The following is a 21,918-nucleotide window of genomic DNA, read 5'->3' on the forward strand; positions in this document are numbered from 1 at the left end:
TAATACACAAAATGATACCAAAAGATTTTGCAGATATATAAGAAGTAAAAGAGAGACAAGAGTTGCTATTGGACTGCTAGAAAATGACGCTGGAGAGATAGTAACAGGGGACAAGGAAATGGGGGATGAACTGAATGAGTACTTTTCTTTACCGTGGAAGACGCTAATAGTATGCTGGAAGTTCAGAAGTGACAAAGGTCAGAAATGAGTGCAGTTGATATTACTAGGGGGATGGTGCTTGGGAAACTGAAAGGTCTGAAGGTAGATAAGTCACCTGGACTTGATGGACTACACTCCAGGGTTCTAAAAGAGGTAGCTGAATTGATTGTGGAGGCATTAGTAATGATCTTTTAAGAATCAATAGATTCTGGCATGGTTCCAGAGGATGGGAAAATTGCAAATGTCACACCACACTTCACGATCGGTATAGGCCATTTAGCCTGACCTCAGTGGTTGGGAAGATATTGGAGTCGATTGTTAAGGACGTGGTTTTGGGGTACTTGGAGGCATATAACAAAATAGGCCAAAGTCAGCATGGTTTTCTTAAGGGAAAGTCTTGCCTGACAAATCTGTTGGAATTCTTTGAAGCAATAACAAGCAGGATAGACAAAGGATAATCGGTGGGCGTTGTGTACTTGGAATTTCAGAAGTCATTTGACAAGGTGCCACACATGGGGCTGCTAAACAAGACAAGAGCCCAGGGTATTACAGGAAAGATACTAGCATGGATAGAGCATTGACGGATTGGCAGGAGGCAAAGAGTGGGAGTAAAGGGGTCCTTTTTGGATTGGCTGCTGGTAACTAGTGGTGTTCCACACGGGGTCTGTGTTGGGACTGCCTCTTTTTACATTGTATGTCGGCGATTTGGATGATGAATTTGATGGTTTTGTGGCCAAGTTTGTGGATGATATGAAGATAGGTGGAGGGTCTAGGTGGAGCTTAAGTGCTGAGGAAGGAGAGAGACTTCAAAAGGACTTAGACAGATTAGGAGAATGGGAAAAGAGGTGGGGGATGGAATACAGTACAGTGTTGCAAAATGTTTAGTTTTTACACTTTGCTAGAAGGAATAAAAGCCATAGACTATTTTCTAATTGGGCAAAAAATTAAAAAAAAAATCCAAGGTGCAAAGGGATTTGGGAGGCTTTGTGCAGGATTCCCTAATGTTTAATTTGCGCATTGAATCGGTGGTGAGGAAGGTGACTGCAATGTTAGCGTTCATTTCAAGAGGACTAGAATATAAAAGAATGTAATGCTGAGGCTGCATAAGGCATTGCTGAGGCCTCACTTGGAGTATTGTGAGCAGTTTGGGCCCCTTATTTAAGAAGGGATATGCTGACATTGAAGACATTGGAGAAGGTTCAACGGAGGTTCACAAGAATGATTCAATGATTGAAAGGGTTATCATATGAGCAGCGATTGAAGGCCTGTACTTGCTGGAATTTAGAAAAATTGGGAGGGGGGGGTCTCAATAAAATAAAACCTAGTGAATGTTGAAAGGACTAGATAGAGTGGGTATGCAGAGGATGTTTTCTTTGATGGGGGAGTCCAGATTCAGAGGCCATAGCCTCAGAATTAAAGGGATGTCCATTTAGAGAAATTTCTTTAGCAGGAGGGTGGTGAATCTGTAGAATTCTTTGCCACAGGCAGTTGTGGAGGCCAGGTCACTGGGTGCATTTAAGGCACAGGTTAATAGGTTTTTGATCAGTCAGAATGTAAACAGTTATGGGGAGAAGGCAGGAGAATGAAGTTGAGAGGGAAATGATCAACCATGATGAAATGGTGGAGTAGATTCGATGGGCCAAATGGCCTAATTCTACTTCTATGTCTTGTAGTCTTAAGAATTGTCAAACGTCCTCTGGATAATAATAACATTGCAAAAGTTCAAAATTCTACAGCTATATTAAAGAGCTGCAGATTGTCACCACAGTTAAACAGCAAAAAGAACAGGATAAGCCCCATGCAATCCACTCACCTGCTTTATCATGCACCATTGGCCCAGAGTCTTTAATTCCCTTTAGGGCTTCTCAACCATTTCAGACCTGATGAAAGTGATCTGAAAGCAAGTCATCGTTGGCAGTTAAGAACTATTTAAGAAGAATCCAAAGTGAAATTAATGCATTCTTGGAGCAGAGTGCACATAAAAGATTGCAGTGAAGCATTAGCTCCAGTGTATGATAACGTTGGGCAGATGGTAGTAGAATATAGTCATGGTCCATTTATGCATCTTCCTTTGTTTCCTCATCAAAATCTATTAGCATTATTCCCTTCTATCACATGTGCTTCTCTAGCTTTCACTCTAATGCATCTTAACTGTTAGCTTCAACCACTTTAGAAGAGATATTCTGTCCTGCTACTACTTAGGTAGATGAAATTTCTTCTGAATTCCCTTATGGATTTCTTGCCAAATTATGTATATTATGGCCTACAATTATGTACATCCTAAACAAGAAAGTATTCTCCCTGTACACACTTTCAAAACCTTTAGACATTTGAAGCAGCTCTTTTAGATTACCCAGTAAGTCTATAAGAGATGGAACTTAAATTTTCTTATTCGAGTTATTGATCTGTAAGTTTAAATTCTATGTATTTTCTGTCAATGTAGGATTCATCTTTCATGGATTTTTGTCAGAAGTTAAGTTTTTAGTTTCTTAAAATGTTTAATCAATTTTAAAATCTGAAATGGAAAAATATTTATGTTATAGTTTATTTTTAGTATATTTGCCTTGTACAGGATTACCTGACCCCTTTGCCAAAATTATTGTGGATGGCTCCGGGCAATGTCACTCAACAGATACAGTGAAAAACACGCTTGATCCAAAATGGAACCAACACTATGACTTGTGAGTATAGTTGAATATGAGCTACCATTTTGAGGTACATTGTATTATTTGATGCTAATTTGTTATCCCTTAAAGGGCTTCTGAATTAGTGATATTTAATTCTGTAGGTCGACAATGTACAAGAAATAGTGATTTGTATCTGCGCATTTGGGACTTCTGCAAATATGCATTGAACTTGGAAGTCCTGAATGTTCTGGCACCTATTTGTAATACTTTAATTAATTACATTCAGACGTTGGAGTCCACACAAGAAGCTTGAAGTTGTGACATTCTCCCAGTATTTGCATCAGGAAAACTGCCTGAAAACATGTCCAAATTATGTCTTCATGATAGGAAATGTTGTGAGGAGCCAAAGCTATTAGGTTCAGTCATTTATACCTTTTTGTTCAGTTTAATGTTCTTAGATGATTCCGTTTCTGTTCTTATGTTTAATCTTTTTAGGTATTAGGTATTTATTTTAGGTATTTCTCATTCAGAAACTTTCATCAATAGTAATTATTTGAAATTCTTGAGAGCCGACAACCCAGAAGATGTGGCTTAGTTAACTGCCAGTATACTTCAGAGTATTGTGGATGAGGATGAGCTCTCTCCCACCATCTTCAAGATTGCCACCATTGTGCCAGTGCCGAAGCATTCCACTGCCACAGGCCTGAATAACTTCTGCCCAGTTGCACTCACCCCCATCATTGTAAAGTGCTTTGAGAGACTGGTTCTCTGAAAATCCCGTCTGCCCACTACCCTGGACCCCCATCAATTTGCCTATCGCACCAACAGGTCAACAGAGGATGCCATCTCCATGGCACTTCACTCTGCCCTGACCCACCTGGACAGCCCCAACTCTTACGTCAGAATGCTGTTCATTGACTTTAGTTTGCTGATTGCCAGACTTCGCCAGCTTGGTATCAGCTCATCCCTCTGCAATTGGACCTTGGACTTTCTGACTAACAGACCCCAATCAGTTAAGTTAGACAACCTCTCCTCCTCCACTGTTACCTTGAACACCGGCGTGCCTCAAGGCTGTGTGCTGAGCCTTCTTCTGTACTCCCTTTTCACCTGTGACTGCATTCCTGTACATGGTTCTAACTCCATAATCAAGTTCGCAGATGACACCACGGTGGTTGGCCTGATCAGAGGGGATGACGAGACAGTCTACAGGGACGAGGTCCAGCACCTGGCCACGTGGTGTGCCGACAACAACCTGGCCCTTAACACTCAGAAGACCAAGGGGATCATTGTGGACTTCAGGCATGCTAGGAGCCACACTCACGTCCTCATCTACATCAATGGAGCTGGAGTGGAGCGTGTATCAATCTGTAAATTCCTTGGTGTCCACGTTTCCGAGGATCTCACTTCGTCCCGGAACTCCTACATCCTGGTCAAAAAAGCGCAACAGTGCCTTTATTTCCTGCAGAGCATCAAGAAAGCTCACCTCTGTCCCAGGATACTGATGGACTTTTACCGCTGCACCATTGAGAGCATACTCACCAACTGCATCTCAGTGTGGTATGGCAATTGTCCCATATTGGACCGCAAAGCACTCCAGCGTGTGGTGAAAACGGCCCAGCAGATTATCAGCACCCAACTGCCCACCATTGAGAACATCTACCATAAACGCTGCCTGGGCAGGGCGAAAAGTATTATCAAGGATGCATCTCACCCTAACCATGAACTTTTTACTCTCCTCACATCTGGTAGGCGATACAGGAGCCTTCGCTCCTGCACCAGCAGGCACAGGAAGAGCTTCTTCCCTGAGGCTGTGACCCTGCTGAACCTCACATCACAGCACTAAGTAGTATTGCACCCATATTGTACTGTCTCAGTACTTTTATATTTGTGTGCTGTAGCACTTACTTTTTATTCGCAGTTATTTTGTAAATAACACTATTCTTTGCATTTCTGGTCAGATGCTAACTGCATTTCATTGGCTTTGTATCTGTAATTGGCACAATGACAATAAAATTGAATCTAAATCTAATGGCATTTATGCAGGCGACTGTTGGAGAGAAACGGGGTATGTATAGTTTGGAACTTGTCACCAAAGGTTCCACAGGCATTAGTCTGTATTGAATGTATCAATCAGGAATGAGTTCAAGATACTTGTTGCAGTAGGCAATTCAGTGACAATATTATAACAAATATTTCAGGTTACATACAGAAATAAAAAAGAATGCACATTTGAATTAGAAGTAATTCTTCTTCATCCATGTAAAATAATGATTTGCACAATAAAATACAGTGACGATAGTATTAATATATTTGGACAATGACAGACCTTGATGTAGGGATGAAGATGTAGGTTATGTGTAGTCAATATATTTTCTATTCATATTTTGACTATCTTTAATTTTAATGGAATATTTTCCAAAGTACACAATATAATTGCTTTATGGATCCCTGAGTGATAGATTAGGTGCCTTCTCCCTGAGATTCATCTTCTTCCATTCAGATTCCACACATTCACTACTCTCTAGCTAAGAAAATCCCTCCTTACCTCTGTTCTGAAAGATCGCTGCTCAATTTTGGGGCTGTGCTGTCTCGTTCTGGATACCTCCACCATAGGAAATGCCCTCTCCACATCCACTTCATCTAGTCCTTTCAATATTCAGTAGGTTTCAATTCCCCCCTCCCCACCCTACATTCTTCTAAATTCCAGTGAGTACAGGCGCAAAATTGCCAATTGCTCCTCATATGTTAACCCCTTCATTCCTGGAATCATCCTCGTGAACCTCTTCTGGACTTTATCCAATGACAACACATCCGTTTTGAGTGATGGGGCCCCAGAATGGCTGACAGTACTCCAAGTGCGGCCTGACAAATATCTTATAAAGAATCAGCATTATCTTCTTGCTTTTATATTCTATTCTCCTTGAAATAGAATCCCAACATTGCATTTGCCTTCTTTACCACAGACTCAACCTGTAAATTAATCTTCTGGGAGTCTTGCACGAGGACTTCTATGTCCCTTTGCACCTCTGATGCTTGAACTTTCTCCCCATTTAGATAATTATCTGTATTATTGTTCCTTTTACCAAAATCCATTGTCATACATTTCCCAACATTGTATTCCATCTACCATTTTTATACCCATTCTTCCAATTTGTCTAAGTCCTGCTGCAATCGCATTGCTTCCTCAGCACTAACTATCCCTCCACCTATTTTCATATCATCTGCAAATTTTGCCTTAAATGTGTGCTCTTACACTCTGCATTCCTTTTTTCTTGCAGCTATGAGGGCTTTATGCCATTCATTCTTACTAATAAAGTGAATCACTTGGTTACTAAGAAATTTTAGGGTTTTGTTTTGTGGGAAAATAAGCATGTATAAATGACAAATAAGACAGATGTTGTCTTGGCTTTTACTGCAAGGAATTTAAAGTATCAAAGGAACAAAGTCTTACTGGAGTCGTTGGCAAGACCATGTTTGGAATAACATGTAGTATTTTGATTCCCTTAGTTTAAGAACATACTTCCTTTGGAGGTTCTGAAATTTAATTCACAAAATTGATTTTGCAACGAGAAGGTTTTTGCATGAAGAGAGATTGAGTCTTGAGTAATCTTACTGGATTTATGAAGAAGTGATCTCATCAAGGCATAGCAGATTCTGAGTGGACTTGACATAACAGATTTCTAAAGATAGTTTTCCCACATCACAAAGTTCATCTCAAAGAGTTGAACTGCACGTGCATGTAAGAAGAGCTGTATAACTCATCTTGTTCTACCTTAGACCATGAACTTAGCAATCACCCCTGCTGTGGACCACCTGGAGGTCCAAGATGCTCTCGTTACATGCATGTCCAGTTGAACTCTTTGAGTGATGATGCAGAAAGTTTGAAGTTAATAACTCATCTCCTTCTACCTTAGGCCATGAACTTATCAATAAACCCACATATTGAATGTCTCCTTCTACCTTAGTCCACGGACTTCTCAATCACCCCTCGTATTGAGTAGCAGTGCAAGCTTGAGTTTCTGCTACTTGTGTGTTTTTTCTTGTACTCCAGTCCAGTTTGGTCTGTTTGGCATTTCCCTAATCTGATCTTTTGTTCTTCAGAAAGACTAAGGCACGCCTATTAAAATCACAGGCAAAACATTTAAAAAGGATATCAGGGGCAGCCTCTTGACGCAAAAGGTGTCGTGTATTTGGAATGAGCTACTAGAAATAGTTGGAAGTTGGGCTGAAAGGCCTGTTGCCATGCTGTATGACTTTGTGGCTGTTTATTTTTACCCCTTAGTTCATATATTTTATCTCTATCCCTGTCCTATTACCAAATTAGTGTCAGCTGCTTCCACAGCAACAGAGAAAATGTAAAATGTTAGTCAGTTATACAAATGGAGATTTGGTTCTTGTATCTGTGTCTGTGGTGCTATTTTGTTTTAATACTGATAACTTCTTATCTTTCAGGTACATTGGAAAAGCAGACTCAATTACGATAAGCATATGGAATCACAAGAAAATACATAAAAAACAGGGAGCTGGCTTCCTGGGTTGTGTTCGGCTGCTATCAAATGCCATCAGTAGATTAAAGGATACTGGCTGTATGTAGTCTATTTCTTGATTTATTTTTAAGCAGATATTTAAGGAAAAATTGTTATTCAGTTGTGATGGTGGACGAAAGCTACTACAGTGGATAAATCTTTGATTGTCTTGGTATACCCTCATCATTTGATTCATATTTCACTGAAGAATATGTAGTTGCTAGCACAAAATGTCATTATTTGCCATGCCAAAATAAGCTGTGTGCTGACAGCAACTTTCTATTCACTTTTCAAAATTTTGCAGCATGCAGAGTAATCAGATACTTGTGACAAAAAATATCATTGTATCCTGGGTTAGTTTAGGGACTTCGTGATTGCAAAATATTCCAATGGAGAAGAGGGTGCATCTCCTCACCAATTTTTATCAGTATTCAAAAAATTTCATTGGAATGCTTGTTTACTCTTCCTGCCAGTTTTGTGATTGTGATTCATGTTGCGATGAAATTCCTTTGGGAGAGAAAGAGAAGTTTATATACTGCGTTCAGAACATTGTGTTCAGACAGTCCCAAGCAATTTTTAAAGGCTAATCACTATTGTGATGTGGAGAAAAATGGCAACAAATCTGTCAACAGCTAACACTGTTAAACAGTAATGTTAATAATTTTTTTGTGGTGTTGTTTAAGAGTTAAACAATGGAAAGGAATTAGAACACCATTTCTCCTTCAAAATATTCCAGGAAAAATTTTCCATCTACCTCAAAACCATTATTACCTAATAGATGATGTTTACAACATGTGTACTTGCAAATTGCACTGAAGTGTCACCCTCAATTACATGCTTAACATTCTGAAGTAAAATTTTAACAGCTTTTTAAAACTTAAGACAAGGTATTGGTTTTTGGGGTATGGGTGCCATTGACAAGACCATATAAACACAGTCCTGATGAAGGGTCTCAACCTGAAATAACAACTGTTTGTTCCTTTCAGTAGATACACTCACAATGCGCTGGAGGAACTCAGTGGGTCAGTCAGCATCAGTTGAAAAGATTAGTCGACGTTTTGGGCCGAAACCCTTTGTCAGGACTGAAGGAAGAACTTTGGGGAGGGTTTGAAGAATGTTGGTAGTTGAAAAAAACAGTAATTTGAAAGACAAAGGGGTGGGGGAGGGGAAGCAGGGAGGTGATTGGCAGGAGAACAATGCACAGTATTAGAAGGAGGCGGAACTATGAGGGAGGTGATGTGAAATAGGGAGGGGGGAGGGAATTACCGGAAGTTGGAGAATTCTATGTTCATACCAAGGGGCTGGAGACTACCTAGACAGTATATGAGGTGTTGCTCCTCCAACCTGAGTTTAGCTTCATCATGGCAGTAGAGGAGGCCATGTATGGACATACCTGAATGGGAATGGGAAGCAGAGTTGAAGTGGGTGGCTACCGGGAGATCCTGTCTGTTGTGGCAGACGGAGTGGAGGTGCTCAACGAAGCGGTCCCCCAATCTGCATTGGGTTTCACCGATGTAGAGGAGGCCGCACCGGGAGCACCGGATGCAATAGATGACCCCAACAGATTCGCAAGTGCAGTGTTGCCTAACCTGGAAGGACTGTTTGGGGCCCTGAATGGTAGCAAGAGAGGAGGTGTAGGGACAGGTGTGGCACTTACGCTTACAGGGATAAGTGCCGGGTGGGAGATCCGTGGGGATGGAAGTGCGGTTAAGTGAGTCGCGGAGGGATCGATCCCTGAGGAAAGCAGAGAGGGGTGGAGAAGGAAAGATGTGCTTAGTGGTGGGGTCCTGTTGAAGGTGGCGGAAGTTGCGGAGGATAATGTGCTGGATCCGGAGGCTGGTGGGGTGGTAGGTGAGGACGAGGGGAACTCTGTCCCTGTTGTGGTGGCAGGAGGATGGAGTGAGGGCTGAAGTGCGGGAAATGGAGGAGATGTGGGTGAGGGCATCATTGATCACCGTAGAAGGGAAACCACGATCCTTAAAGAAAGAGGACATTTGAGATGTCCTGGAACGGAAAGCCTCATCATGGGAGCAGAGGTGGCGGAGATGGAGGAACTGGGAATAGGAAATGGCATTTTTGCATGTGGCGGGGTGGGAGGAGGTATAGTCGAGGTAGTTATGAGAGTCAGTGGGCTTGTAGAAAATGTCAGTGGACAGTCTGTCTCCAGAGATGGAGACCAAGACATCGAGAAAGGGGAGAGAAGTGTCAGAGTTAGACCAAGTGAATTTGAGGGCTGGGTGGAAGTTTGCAGTAAAGTTGATGAAATTGACGAGCTCAGCATGGGTGCAGGAAGCAGCACCAATGTAGTCGTCAATGTATCGAAGGTATCAATGTATCAATGTATGTCATGCTGACTGACCTGCTGAGTTCCTCCAGCGCATTATGTCCCTGTAAGCGTAAGTGCTACACCTGTCCCTACACCTCCTCTCTTGCCACCATTCAGGGCCCCAAACAGTCCTTCCAGATGAGGCAACACTGCACTTGCGAATCTGTTGGGGTCATCTATTGCAACCGGTGGGGCCTCCTCTACATCGGTGAAACCCGACGCAGATTGGGGGACTGCTTTGTCGAGCACCTCCACTCCGTCCGTCACAATAGACAGGATCTCCCGGTAGCCACCCACTTCAACTCTGCTTCCCACTCCCATTCAGATATATCCATACATGGCCTCCTCTACTGCCATGATGAGGCTAAACTCAGGTTGGAGGAGCAACACCTCAAATACCGTCTAGGTAGTCTCCAGCCCCTTCATATGAACATAGAATTCTCCAGCTTCCGGTAATTCCCTCCCCCTCCCTTCCTCTATCCCTATTTCACATCACCTCCCTCATAGTTCCGCCTCCTTCTACTACTGCGCATTGTTCTCCTGCCAATCACCTCCCTGCTTCCCCTCCCCCCTCCCCTTTGTCTTTAAAATTACTGTTTTTTTCAACTACCAGCATTCTTCAAACCCTCCCCAAAGTTCTTCCTTCAGTTCTGACGAAGGGTTTTGGCCTGAAACGTCGACTAATCTTTTCAACTGATGCTGACTGACCTGCTGAGTTCCTCCAGCGCACTGTGAGTGTTCCTTTGACAACAGCATCTGCAGATTATTTTGTGTTATCCTTTCCATAGATGCTGCCTGACCTGCTGAGTTCCTCCAGCATGTTGTATGCGTTACATTGGCAAGACCACTTTTGTTGCTTCATGCTTTTGCCTGAAAGATATATTTGGACTTCTGGGTTAAACAGCAAATCCATTGTAGTATTAATACAGTGGAAAAGTCCTTTTGTTGACTGTCACATCAAAAATTATCATCATGGTCCTCCCTCAACCATCTCGTCCTAAGAGCTAGAGTGCTGCTCCCTGGATTGCATCCATCCAGAAAGCAACAGATATAATTTTCAACATACAACAGCTCCAGGAGAAATGCAGACAGCAGAACTGACCACTAACGAAGGCCTTTTGTGACTTCAATGAACCCCTTGATTCTGTCATTCAGAAAGGATTGTGGAGCATTCCCCTCCAACTTGGCGCCACACAGAAACTCATCTCCAATTTAAATGTGCATCACAATTGCATACAAGCTAGGAACCTAAACAATGGGCCCATAATGTATTCAATTTCCGTACAAACTCATGCCAAGCAAGATTTATTATCCCCCTAAAAGATATTTCACTGCAGTGGAACTAACGGACAGAATTTCCAGGATAATCTTCAACATTTGGAATTGGAATTTTTGGAGCTGGAATTAGTTTATTATTGTCACTTGTTCTGAGATACAGTGAAAAGCTTTTCTTGCATACTGTTCATTCAGATCAGATAACAATGCAGAATAAAGCATAGAAGCCACAGAGAAAGTGCAGTGCAGGTAAACAATAAGGTGCAACATAATAACAGGGTAGATTATGAGGCAAGGAGTCCATCTTATTGTACCAGAGGTCCATTTAAGAGTCTGATAGCAGTGGGATAGAAGCTGCTCTTGAGCCTGGGTTTCAGGATTTTGAGAGGCAAAAAGAGAGAATGTCTGGGGTGGGTGGGATCTTTGATTATGCTGGCTGCTTTATTGAGGCAGTGAGAAGTATAGACAAGTCCATAGAGGGGAGGTTGGATTCCAAGTTTGCTGAGCTGTGCTCCCAACTTTGCAGTTTCTTTTGGTCACATACAGAGCAGCTGTCATACCAAGTTATTAAAAATCCAGGTAGGAGAGTTTATGTGGTGCATCAGTAAAAATTGGTCAGGGTCGATTGGTACATGCCAAAATTTTTTTTAGACTCCTGAGTAAATAGAAGCATTGGTGAGCTTTCTCGGCCATGACGCCTACATGGTTGAACAGGGACTGGCTAATGGTGATGTTCACTCTGAAGAACCTGAAGCTGTCAACTCTCTTAACCTCAACAGTGTTGAGGTAGACAGGAACATGTGCACTTCTTTCTGAATTCAATGACCAGTTCTTTTGTTTGGCTGACATTGAGGGAAAGGTTGTTGTCTTGACACCATGTTACTAAGCTCTCTATCTCTTTGTACTCCAAATCATTATTATTTGAGATAGACCCCACTATGGTGTCATTTGCAAACTTGCCGATACAGTTAAAGCAATTATTAGTGTACAAGGATTAGAGCAGACGGCTGTAGATGCAACCTTGTAGTGTACTAGTGCTTAGAATGATTGTGGCAGAGGAATTGCTGCCTGTCCTTGCTGATGGTAGTCTGTTGGTCAGGAAGTTCAAGGATCCCCTGCAGAGGGAGATGTCTCCCAGGTTAACGTATTCTATGACCAACCTCTTGAAGCATTTTATTATAATGTATGTCAGATCTATTGGGGTTGGTTGTTTAGGCACGTAATCTTGTTTTTCTTGGATATCAGGATGATAGTGTTTTTCATAAAACAGGTGCGAACTACAGATGGAAGTGGTGAGAGTAAAAAAAATGTCTGAAAATATTCTTGCCAGCTGATCTGCACAGGATCTAAGGACATAGCCAGGGATACCATCCAGTCCTGATGCTTTCCGTGATAGCAAAGGTGGTTCCGGAGCATGCTGACTCATTACAAACTGTTTCAATCTTCGTCACCCTCAGTCCAGGAGCAAAGTCAATCGAACTTCAGAAATCATGAAGCAGCAATCAGACTGTGCTTCATTTTACACTTATTCAGTAGTCAAGCTCCAAGTCATCATCGACTCCTTCATAGAAGGATGCAGCAGATTGAGCTTTACACTTTCACAGACAGAGGTCCTTTACTGGTATGTCCTCACTGTATAACATTGCCTTTTGAAAATAAAGTTTCATGAGGAAAATCTAGAAATTCTTTATCCTGTGGACAATGTCTCACACCTCAGGATTCACCTCTCAGTGAAGAAAAACATAGAATAGTACAGAACAGGAACAGGCTCTTAGGTCATAAGATCATAAGACCATACATTATAGGAGTAGAATTTGGCCATTTGGCCCATCAAGACTGCTCCGCCATTCAATCATGTGGATTTTTTTCAACTTCATTATCTGGCCTTCTCATTTTAATGCTTAATCTCCTTGCCAATCAAGAACCTATCAATCTGTGCCTTAAATGTACCCAAAGACTTGGCCTCCAGCCCTTTGCAGCAACGAGCTCCACAGATTTACCACACTCTTGTTGAACCAGTTCCTCCTTAACTCAATTTTAAAGGGGTGTCCATTTATTCTTAGGCTCTACACTTGGTTTCTAGATTCTTCTACTAATGGAAGTATCCTCTCCGGGTCCACTCTGTCTTGGCCTTTTGGTATCCGGTAGGTTTCAGTGAAATTCCACCTTCCCCTCTCCCCCCACCCCAGCCTTCTGAATCCATCGATACAGACCCAGAGATATCAAACCCTCCTCATATGTTACGAGTTTCATTCCTGGATAATCCTTTCTGGTTCCTCTGCAGGGCCAGCAAAAACATGATATTCCAAATATGGCTTGGCTAATGCCTATCAAAACCTCAGCAGTACATTCTTGTCCTCTGGCCAGTTATGTTTGTGCTAAACATGATGCCAAATTAAACTTAATCTCTTCTGTCTGCATACAATCCATATCTTTCTATTCCCTGCATATTCATGTGTATTTAAAACCGTCTTAAATGCCATTATTGTATCTGCTTCCACTATTGCCCCTGGTAGCACATTCCAGGCACCTACCACTCTATGCAAAATAAAAATAAAAATAAAAATAAAAATGCCCTGTACATGTCCTTTAAAGTTTTTCCCATGTCACCTTAAATATACGTCCACTAGTATTTGACTTTTCTAGAGGTTTTAACTGTCTACCCTATCTATGTCTCTCATAATTTTATAAACTTATGTCAGGTCTCCCCTCAGCCTCCAATTCTTCAGAGAAAATGACCCAGGTTTGTCCAACCTCTCCTTATAGTCCATAGCAACTAATCCAGGCAGCATCCTGGTTAACCTTCTCTGCATTCTCTTCAATGTCTTCACATTCTTCATATAATGAGGCAACCAGAATGGAACACAATGCTCCAAGTTCGGCCTAACTAGGTTTTTATATAACTGCAACATGACTTTCTTATTCTTATACTCAGTGCCCCAACTAATGAAGGCTAGCATTTTATGTGTCTTCTTTACCTCCCTGTCTACTACATGGCCACTTTCAGTGAGCTGTGGACTTGGACCCAAAGATCTCTGCATTCATGTTGTTAAGGGTCCTGCCATGAATTGTATACATTCTTCTTACATTTGACCTCCCAAAGTGCAACATCTCAATCTTGTCTGGATTAAATTTCATCTAACATTTCACTGTTCACAGTCCATCAGTCTTTGTGTTGGCTGCAAACTTAGTACACATCATAATTCAAATGTTGATAATGAAATTCATCATTGCCCTCAGTTTGAAGATAGAGCATTTGTCTGCCTGAGAAAATTAGGTAAAATTACTACACAATCAGCACCAATGTTGTTTGACCAATTTGACCACACTGTTGAGGCAGGGACTGGGACTCAGAATCATAGTGTAGCAGTTAGGTGTTAGAATCATATATAGAAAGCAAAACAGAAAGGTCTAGTGGGTAGAGTAGGCAGAGAGGTAAGAAAACATGAGAGGGCTTGTAGGCTTAACTACATATACATTATAATACAAGGAACTGGGAGCATGGATCTGCACATGGGATTATGATATTGTTGCGATCATGGAAACATGGTTGAGAAAAGGACAGGACTGGCAGCTCTGTCTCTATGGTATAGAAGTTTCAGGCATGACAGTGGCAGGTATAAAAGGGGAGTCTGTGTTGCACTGCTGGTCAGACGGCATTAATCAATTGGAAATTTTGCACTAATATTTTTGGTAATTTGACCACGGCACCCATCTTCCTTGTTGAATTCCAGTGAGCTTAAAAGCCTATAACGGGCTTCTTGGCTTCATGATTTCACTTTATTGGCTTGGTCTCATAATTTTGATTTAAACTTTTGGCTGAATATTATAAAAATATACAAAAAGCCACTTTTCCTATATAAAGAATAATGTTTTTAGGGTATACTTCTATCATTTGACGTGTTTAAGCAGTTCAGGTAATATTACATCCTTTTTTGCCAGATCAGCGATTGGATCTATGCAAACTCAATCCCACAGACAGCGATACCATAAGAGGACAAATAGTTGGTAAGGTCTTAATTAAATATTCAAGTTCAGGTCCATGTTTACTGAAAAATTATTTGTAGACTAAATGTTCCTTTATAGATTAGGTGGTGATACCTAGTTGGTGACCTATATATTGAGCATCTCACTTTTATTATTGGTGGTGCACGTTGTATTTCTTCCTACATCAGAGAACTTCATGATAGTCTTGAGAGGGACAACATCTTTGTGTTTCAGTATCTTTGTCACTGGTTATCTTTATGTCATAAGTATTTACAGTGTTGAACTTTATTCTAAATAGGTAAAGTTAACACGCTTGACATGTTTTATTTACCATGTTCTGATCCTGCCTTCTGAATAGTACAGATGAGGGGGAATCAAAGAGTTAACTAATTAAGTCAGGTTATGTAGGTTTGTCTTGCTTTAATATTGAAGGTTAAGTGATCAGAATGAAATGTTTAAAATCAGTGAGGCATTTGATAGGTGAATAAGAAAGAATATGTTTCTTTTATTTCAGAGATAAACATTTATAAAAAATATACAGCATATATAAAAGCATTCAGGAGGCTTTTAGATAGGCACAGGAATGTACAGCGAATGGAGGGATAGCGATCACATGTAGGCAAGAGAGATTAGTTTCATTTGGCATCGTACTCTGCACAGCCATTGTGGGCCAAAGAGACTGTTCCTGTGTTGTGCTGTTCCATGTTCTGTGTTCTTATGTTCTAAATGCAGTTCATATCTTTTCCTGATTGATTTAATTCGAAGTATCTTCAAATTGTTACCATACAATGGTCATGTTACGGAGAGTTTGCATTCCATAACACAAATCCTTCAAAAACTGAGCAAATGTGCTTCTTTCTTATTTTGAGTTTATTCAATTTTTTTTACACTTAAGTTCCTTAGGAGCAAATTTTTATTCCTTGTCTCAAATTTTTTGGCAGTAATCTGTGAATTCCGTAAAATAGAGTTTCTGTTTACTGAGAGCTACATGCTGTACATTCATTCTGCTATCAAACCAATGCATCAAAGCTACTCCTATTTTCTTTTCCCAACAAGTGTTTGAAGTTTGTTTCTCTTGGGCAAAGAGAGAAAGGAGAAAATGTTTTATAATTAGAGTTGCTGTGCAGGTGTGAACAAGGGAAGCACATGGTAACAAAGATCTGCAACATTACCCATTCAAAAATGTTGAGGCGAGATTAAATAAAAATTTCAAAACTGCAATTGATAGATTTTATTTGAAGGAGGGGTATTCAGAAGGAGAAAACCAGTGGAAGGTAAATGAAGTAAGCAATAACTTAGTTGAATAATTATTAAAATTTAATCAGTTGAGTGCCAGTTTCTGTTCCACTTTGACTTTTTTAATTAAATGTAAATGCAAATGCTAATATGCTTAAAGTTTGATCATTTTATAATAAGCAGAGGCAGCATATATTGTAATGTTAGCTACAAAAACAATTCCAGTTGTACTGAATTAATTGATTGCCACTTGGATAGTAGTTGGAGGGCTGAATTAACTTCAATGTTATGTGTTGAAGAATGGGGAAAATCAGTCGAGGTCTCCAAGCTAATACTGCAGTAATCTCTGGAAAACACCACTCATGGAGTATAGGATTATGCCTCATTTTATCATGGAATCATAATATAATTGCCCTCTTTTCAGCAGTAGGATATGGCTATCATCAGCTTTTTAAATGTGGTGGGTACTTCTGTTATTACCAGCCATCCAAGCATTGAGTTCCAGATCCCAACCACAACTACGTGATAAAAATCCTCATTACCCCTCTAAAAGTCTTTGTCAAAGGACTACTGTTTTGAGTCCCTTATCCAGGAAAGGTTGTGCTGACATTGGAGAGGGTTCAAAGGAGGTTCACAAAAATATTCCTCAAATGAAATGCTTATTATATAAGGAGTATTTGATGGCTCTGGGTCTGTACTCACTGCAATTTAGAAGAATGGGGGGGGGGGGGAATCTCATTGAAATATATTGAATGTTAAAAGGCCTAGATAGACTGGGTGTGGAGAGGAAGTTTGCTATAGTGGGGAATCTAGGACCAGAGGGCACAATTTCAGAATAGAGGGACATCCATTTAGAACAGAGATGAGGAGGAATTTGTTTAGCGAGAGGATGGTGAATCTGTAATTTATTGCTGCAGGTGTCTGTGGAGGTCAAGTCATTGGGTGTATTAAAGCCAGAGGTTGGTAGATTTTTGATATGTCAAGTGGTAAAAGGTTATGGGGAGAAGGCAGGAGAACGATGTTGAGAGAAAAATGTATCAGACATGATCAACTGGTGGAGTAGACTCAGTGGGCCAAATGGCCGAATTCTGCTCATATATCTAAAGGTGTTATGGTCTTATAGACTATCATTGTGTTCAGTAGATCACAGCCTTATTACATCCCCAGTGAAAGTATATTATTTGCGATATACAATGTATTTTGATGCTTTAAGAATATGTGCAAACTTCTAATTGTATAACTTCGAATAACATGGATAAACATGGGTTTTGTGATTTTGTTTTCAGTAAGTTTACAAACTCGAGATCGAATAGGAATGGGTGGTCCTGTTGTCGATTGCAGAGGAATATTGGATAATGATCTTCCAGAGGGGTGAGTTAATGACTCTCCTTCTTTGAACTGCCGTTTGGAACAAATTTTACTAAGAATTTGAATGTCAAGATGTATTTGGACCAGCATAGGCTAATCATATTAAAACTTCATATGGTGTGCTCAAAGCATTTCTACTTGAAAAATATGCCTTTCCAGTAAATGGTACAATATTCATGGTTTATACAATATTCAATATTTATAGGTTCCCAGCCTATAAGTTGTTTACACACAGTTCTTTGAAACAGCTAGCTAAGTTCAACTTTCAGTATTTCTCAAATAAAGTAACCAAACTGAAAAATGCTTGAAAAGATTCTAAATTAGTTTTTATTTGGATGCATCACATCTAATGGTAATCCAGAGAAATATTCAATAAGGTCTTTATATAGTATTTTTTTTGTATGTTGCAGCAAATGTAAAGTGAACAGTTGAACAGTGGACTAAAGGAAAAACACTTCTTTTTCATTTTTGATTACTCAGCAGAATAGAGATCTCAAAATGCTGCAAGTTTTTAACTACTGATTCCGGCATACCTGGGTTTCTGTGGTGCAACAAGGATTTTGGCTTGGAAGACTATGGTACAATGGACACCAAATTAATAGTTATATTAAAGCAATTTGTCACAAATGGTCAAGCCTTGCGTCTTTTGGCTAGGGGATGGAGATTACTTGGATTTGAAACTAAAACTATGGTTCCTTTAATTTTCGTACACAAACATATGTCAGATATCTATGTACATTCATTCATAGTGGGTTTTATGTTTAGTGATTTGATCTACCTTATTTCTTATAGTTAACCTGGTGCTTTGACTCTTGTAGTTGGAGCTCCAGGTACTCAACTGCCAAATTGTTCTTAATGGTCCGTAAATTATTATGGCATTTATGCCACTATTCATTTGGCACAAAGTAAAAAGTAATCAGCACCTTCAGAAAGAAAACCAAACGGAAGCTTAGAAATTATTTTAAACTGACTACTTATTAAAAAATGAGATATTGTAACTCAATACAATTGTTATTATATAGGGTAAAACAGGCAGACCATGAGCACCAGTCGAACTTTATTTCCATTTAGTCTGTTTAATTTGAATAAAAATGAGACAAGATCCTGATATATTGAGTTCATGGTTTGTTTTGTTATTTTTGTATTAACTTTTGTAAACATAATTGGAATAACAGAGAATATTATTACTATTTAATATGATATTAAATACTCATTGCTCTTAGTATTATGTCCTTTTCTCAAAGCTCAATACTGGTTTATAATATCAACAAAAAAAAACTTCTATTTATGAGTTGAAATTCATAATCATTGGATGCAATGATTATTAAGACTGCATTTATTTGCAGAGTTCTTGCTCACTGATATTTTAGCTGGTATTTCAACAAGTAAGATTTATGCAAGCATTTCTTGCATATTACCGAACATGCTTCTAAACGTGAACTGTTTATAAGTAAAGCTTTCCACTAAATTTTGAGTTTTTCTGTGACTAAACTTCAATATTGTTTTTGAGACTAAACTTCTGTTATTGTAGTGTTCACCTATGTTAAAACTATTTACAACAAGGTTTCCGAATAAAATTCTAAAGTGGCTCCAATGAATCTTATGCAAATATTGATTCAGTATATATTTGGTCACTTTTTCTCCTAATTCAACTCTTTCAGCAACTAAGCAACTTAATGGCAATCGACGGTAATTTATTAGGTCAGCAATTGTGCCATGCTCATCATTTTGAAGATAAACTATATTGCAAAGGATGTATTTTAAATGCTAAGCTTTTAATGAGAGTACATAATTTTATTTCAGACCACTTTTTGAGGATTCTGGACCAGGAAGGCCACTAAGCTGTATAATGGAAGACACTGTGCCGTTTACAGACATGACTGGTGCTGCTGGTGGAGGAACTTGCCAATTGATAGAGACTCAAAACCAGGATCAGAGACTGCAAACACAGCGAATCCGAAATTTTGGTGTCCGAGTTCAAATGAACACGCCACAGAGCCGGCCTCATAGCCATCAATCTCCTGTACTACCAGAGGGATATGGTAAAGTGTGGATTCAGTTGTATTCTTTTTAAGTAGTATATAGAAAATAATACTAAGTACCAGATGGCTATCCCTGTGATTGTCAATATTTAATTGTCCCTTAGAAATGTGTTAGTGTGGTACAGATTGATCTTTCTTTCTCATTCCTAAAGAAAAATGCATAGTTTCTATTTTTGGACTTCAAGCAGACAAAAGATTTATTTTGTACTGAGTTATTTAATTTTGCTTAAAAGACATTTATCTGAGGTGAGTGCTTGGTTAAAATCACTGTTTGTAGTTTATTTGCATAAATGATATTCATCTTAAGATAAGGAGGAGATTACACCTTGCACTTCCTATGTAACCATGTCCACATCCCACTTCCTCAAGTCCATTTCAGGGTTCATGAAGCCCCATGGCTTCTAGATTTGTAATTCAAACACATTCTTTAACCTCAATTCCATTGGCAGTCTTGTTACAGCAGTATTTCTAAATTGAACTTACAGTCTTCACTGAATATGATTCCCAAAATATTGTGCTGCTCTTTTCCACAATTAGGTAATTGTGTATAATTCCAGTTTTCTAGGCTGATTTCAAATCATCCAATATTTACAATTTCTTTTCTCTCCATAGCCCAATAAAGACCAATGTCAGTTAATCTTAGATAGTGAATTCTAGGCATTGACGATGCCTGAGGAAAGTGTGAGGACCAGACAATTCAACCAGTAGTTCCACTTTTTCTTTTTATGTCCAGAAGTATTTGCTTGAATTTCTCCAGCCCATTTTCCACCTTTGACTTAGTAGCAAAATAGTTCTAATCCATTCTCATTTATCATTGCTCAGTCATAGCCAGGGAATGCAACAATGACTCTTCTTCCAAAATGGTTATCACGGGTGTTTCCCAAGGATCAATTTTTATCTTCCCCTCTTTCTCACCTTTGTGCTGCTGAAGTTGTATTAAACATTTATGGCAAATATTCAACTATTTTAAATATGCTCCATTGATAACATTTATATGTACTCTGACATTTTGACTACCCTTGGAGTCTGAACTTTTTTTAATACTTGGGAGCGTAAGAGTTGGAATTTCCTATGGGATCTCAGTTTAGAAACATCACCAGGAATTTTTCCCATTTTGCCAAAACCCAATTTCCCACCAGTCTTTGTATATTTGCTGTAATGTAAAAATATGTCTCGAAAAGCAGAAATCAGTGCTAATGAAGCTAAATCCACCTAGATTACTTTTAAGTATGAAACTTACCTTGTACTTTCATTTATGCTCAATAGGTGAAGCATGTTAATGAATAGACTCACTTGGAAACCTTTCACTCACTGTAACATGCTAATTCTTTAAAAAATCTTCAAATACCACATATGTTGTTGGTTTCATTAATGATACATTGTTTAAAGTAGCAATAAAATTAATAAAATGACATTTCTGTGCTTAAAATTTTGTATCAATATAATTGTAAGAAATACTTTGTTTAACTATTAAATTGGGGAAGTAGCCTTAATTCAAAGAGACAAGTTTAAAACTGCAAAGGAAATTTTGGCACAGAGTAATTATGTTTATAACATTTTTTGCACATCATATTTGTTTGAAACTTAATTACATGTTTTAATTGTTGCAGATGCACAAGTTGCAATACACCTTTACATATAGTGCATGTTTTCTAGTTTGAGTAAATCACAACTTAAGAGTACAGATGTTTCTGGTTATGATTTTAAACCAAACAACCTTTCTTTGTTCCTTAAGTTTCATTTTGAAATTAATCATAATGCACGGTTTCCTATATAGACCTATATTAAGAAAGGAAAAGAGACCAACTTCACACTCAATTTTAATCAGCTAGTTAGGTATAATACTATCTACTCACCTTCCCCTTTCAGCAAATTAGGTAACTTTAATTACAATTGTACAAATGGAGTAGCAAGAAATATTCATGTTTTGTGCATTTGAACTATGTATCTGAGCAGGATGCATTCGTTCATTGAGAAACAGCTTCCATAAAAAGAGATTAAAATTTCATCCTAAATCATTCTGTACTTGTTTTCAGAGCAGCGAACAACGGTACAGGGACAAATTTATTTTCTGCATACACAGACTGGAGTCAGCACTTGGCATGATCCTCGAATACCAAGGTTATTGACAAAATCTAATAGAACTAAAGAAAAATTTTTGCTGTGTAGATAATTCCACTGATTCTAATTTGATTTATTTGTTTTTGCAGAGATTTAACAAATTTTAACTATGATGAGCTTGGTCCTTTGCCTTCAGGGTGGGAAGTCAGAAGTACAGTGTCAGGAAGAATATATTTTGTAGATCACAACAATCGAACTACACAGTTTACAGACCCCAGACTACATCATATAATGAGGTAAGTTGTTCAAGT

At 39.2% G+C, this 21,918-nt stretch overlaps 1 protein-coding gene across 4 annotated transcripts in view; it reads left to right on the top strand.

The window, feature by feature from the left end:
* Nucleotides 1-21,918, top strand: part of smurf1 (SMAD specific E3 ubiquitin protein ligase 1) — a 147,280-nt gene that overhangs the window by 83,796 nt on the left and 41,566 nt on the right. For all 4 annotated transcript variants that reach the window (XM_063058935.1, XM_063058937.1, XM_063058938.1 and 1 more), the window contains exons 3-9: nucleotides 2,732-2,840; nucleotides 7,239-7,372; nucleotides 14,856-14,921; nucleotides 17,423-17,507; nucleotides 19,308-19,546; nucleotides 21,583-21,667; nucleotides 21,757-21,903. In XM_063058935.1, coding sequence (XP_062915005.1) covers nucleotides 2,732-2,840; nucleotides 7,239-7,372; nucleotides 14,856-14,921; nucleotides 17,423-17,507; nucleotides 19,308-19,546; nucleotides 21,583-21,667; nucleotides 21,757-21,903 — 865 coding nt within the window. The remainder of the gene's footprint in view (nucleotides 1-2,731; nucleotides 2,841-7,238; nucleotides 7,373-14,855; nucleotides 14,922-17,422; nucleotides 17,508-19,307; nucleotides 19,547-21,582; nucleotides 21,668-21,756; nucleotides 21,904-21,918) is intronic.

The sequence above is a fragment of the Mobula hypostoma genome, chromosome 9, assembly GCF_963921235.1.
Source record: "Mobula hypostoma chromosome 9, sMobHyp1.1, whole genome shotgun sequence".
Taxonomy (NCBI): Eukaryota; Metazoa; Chordata; class Chondrichthyes; order Myliobatiformes; family Myliobatidae; genus Mobula; species Mobula hypostoma.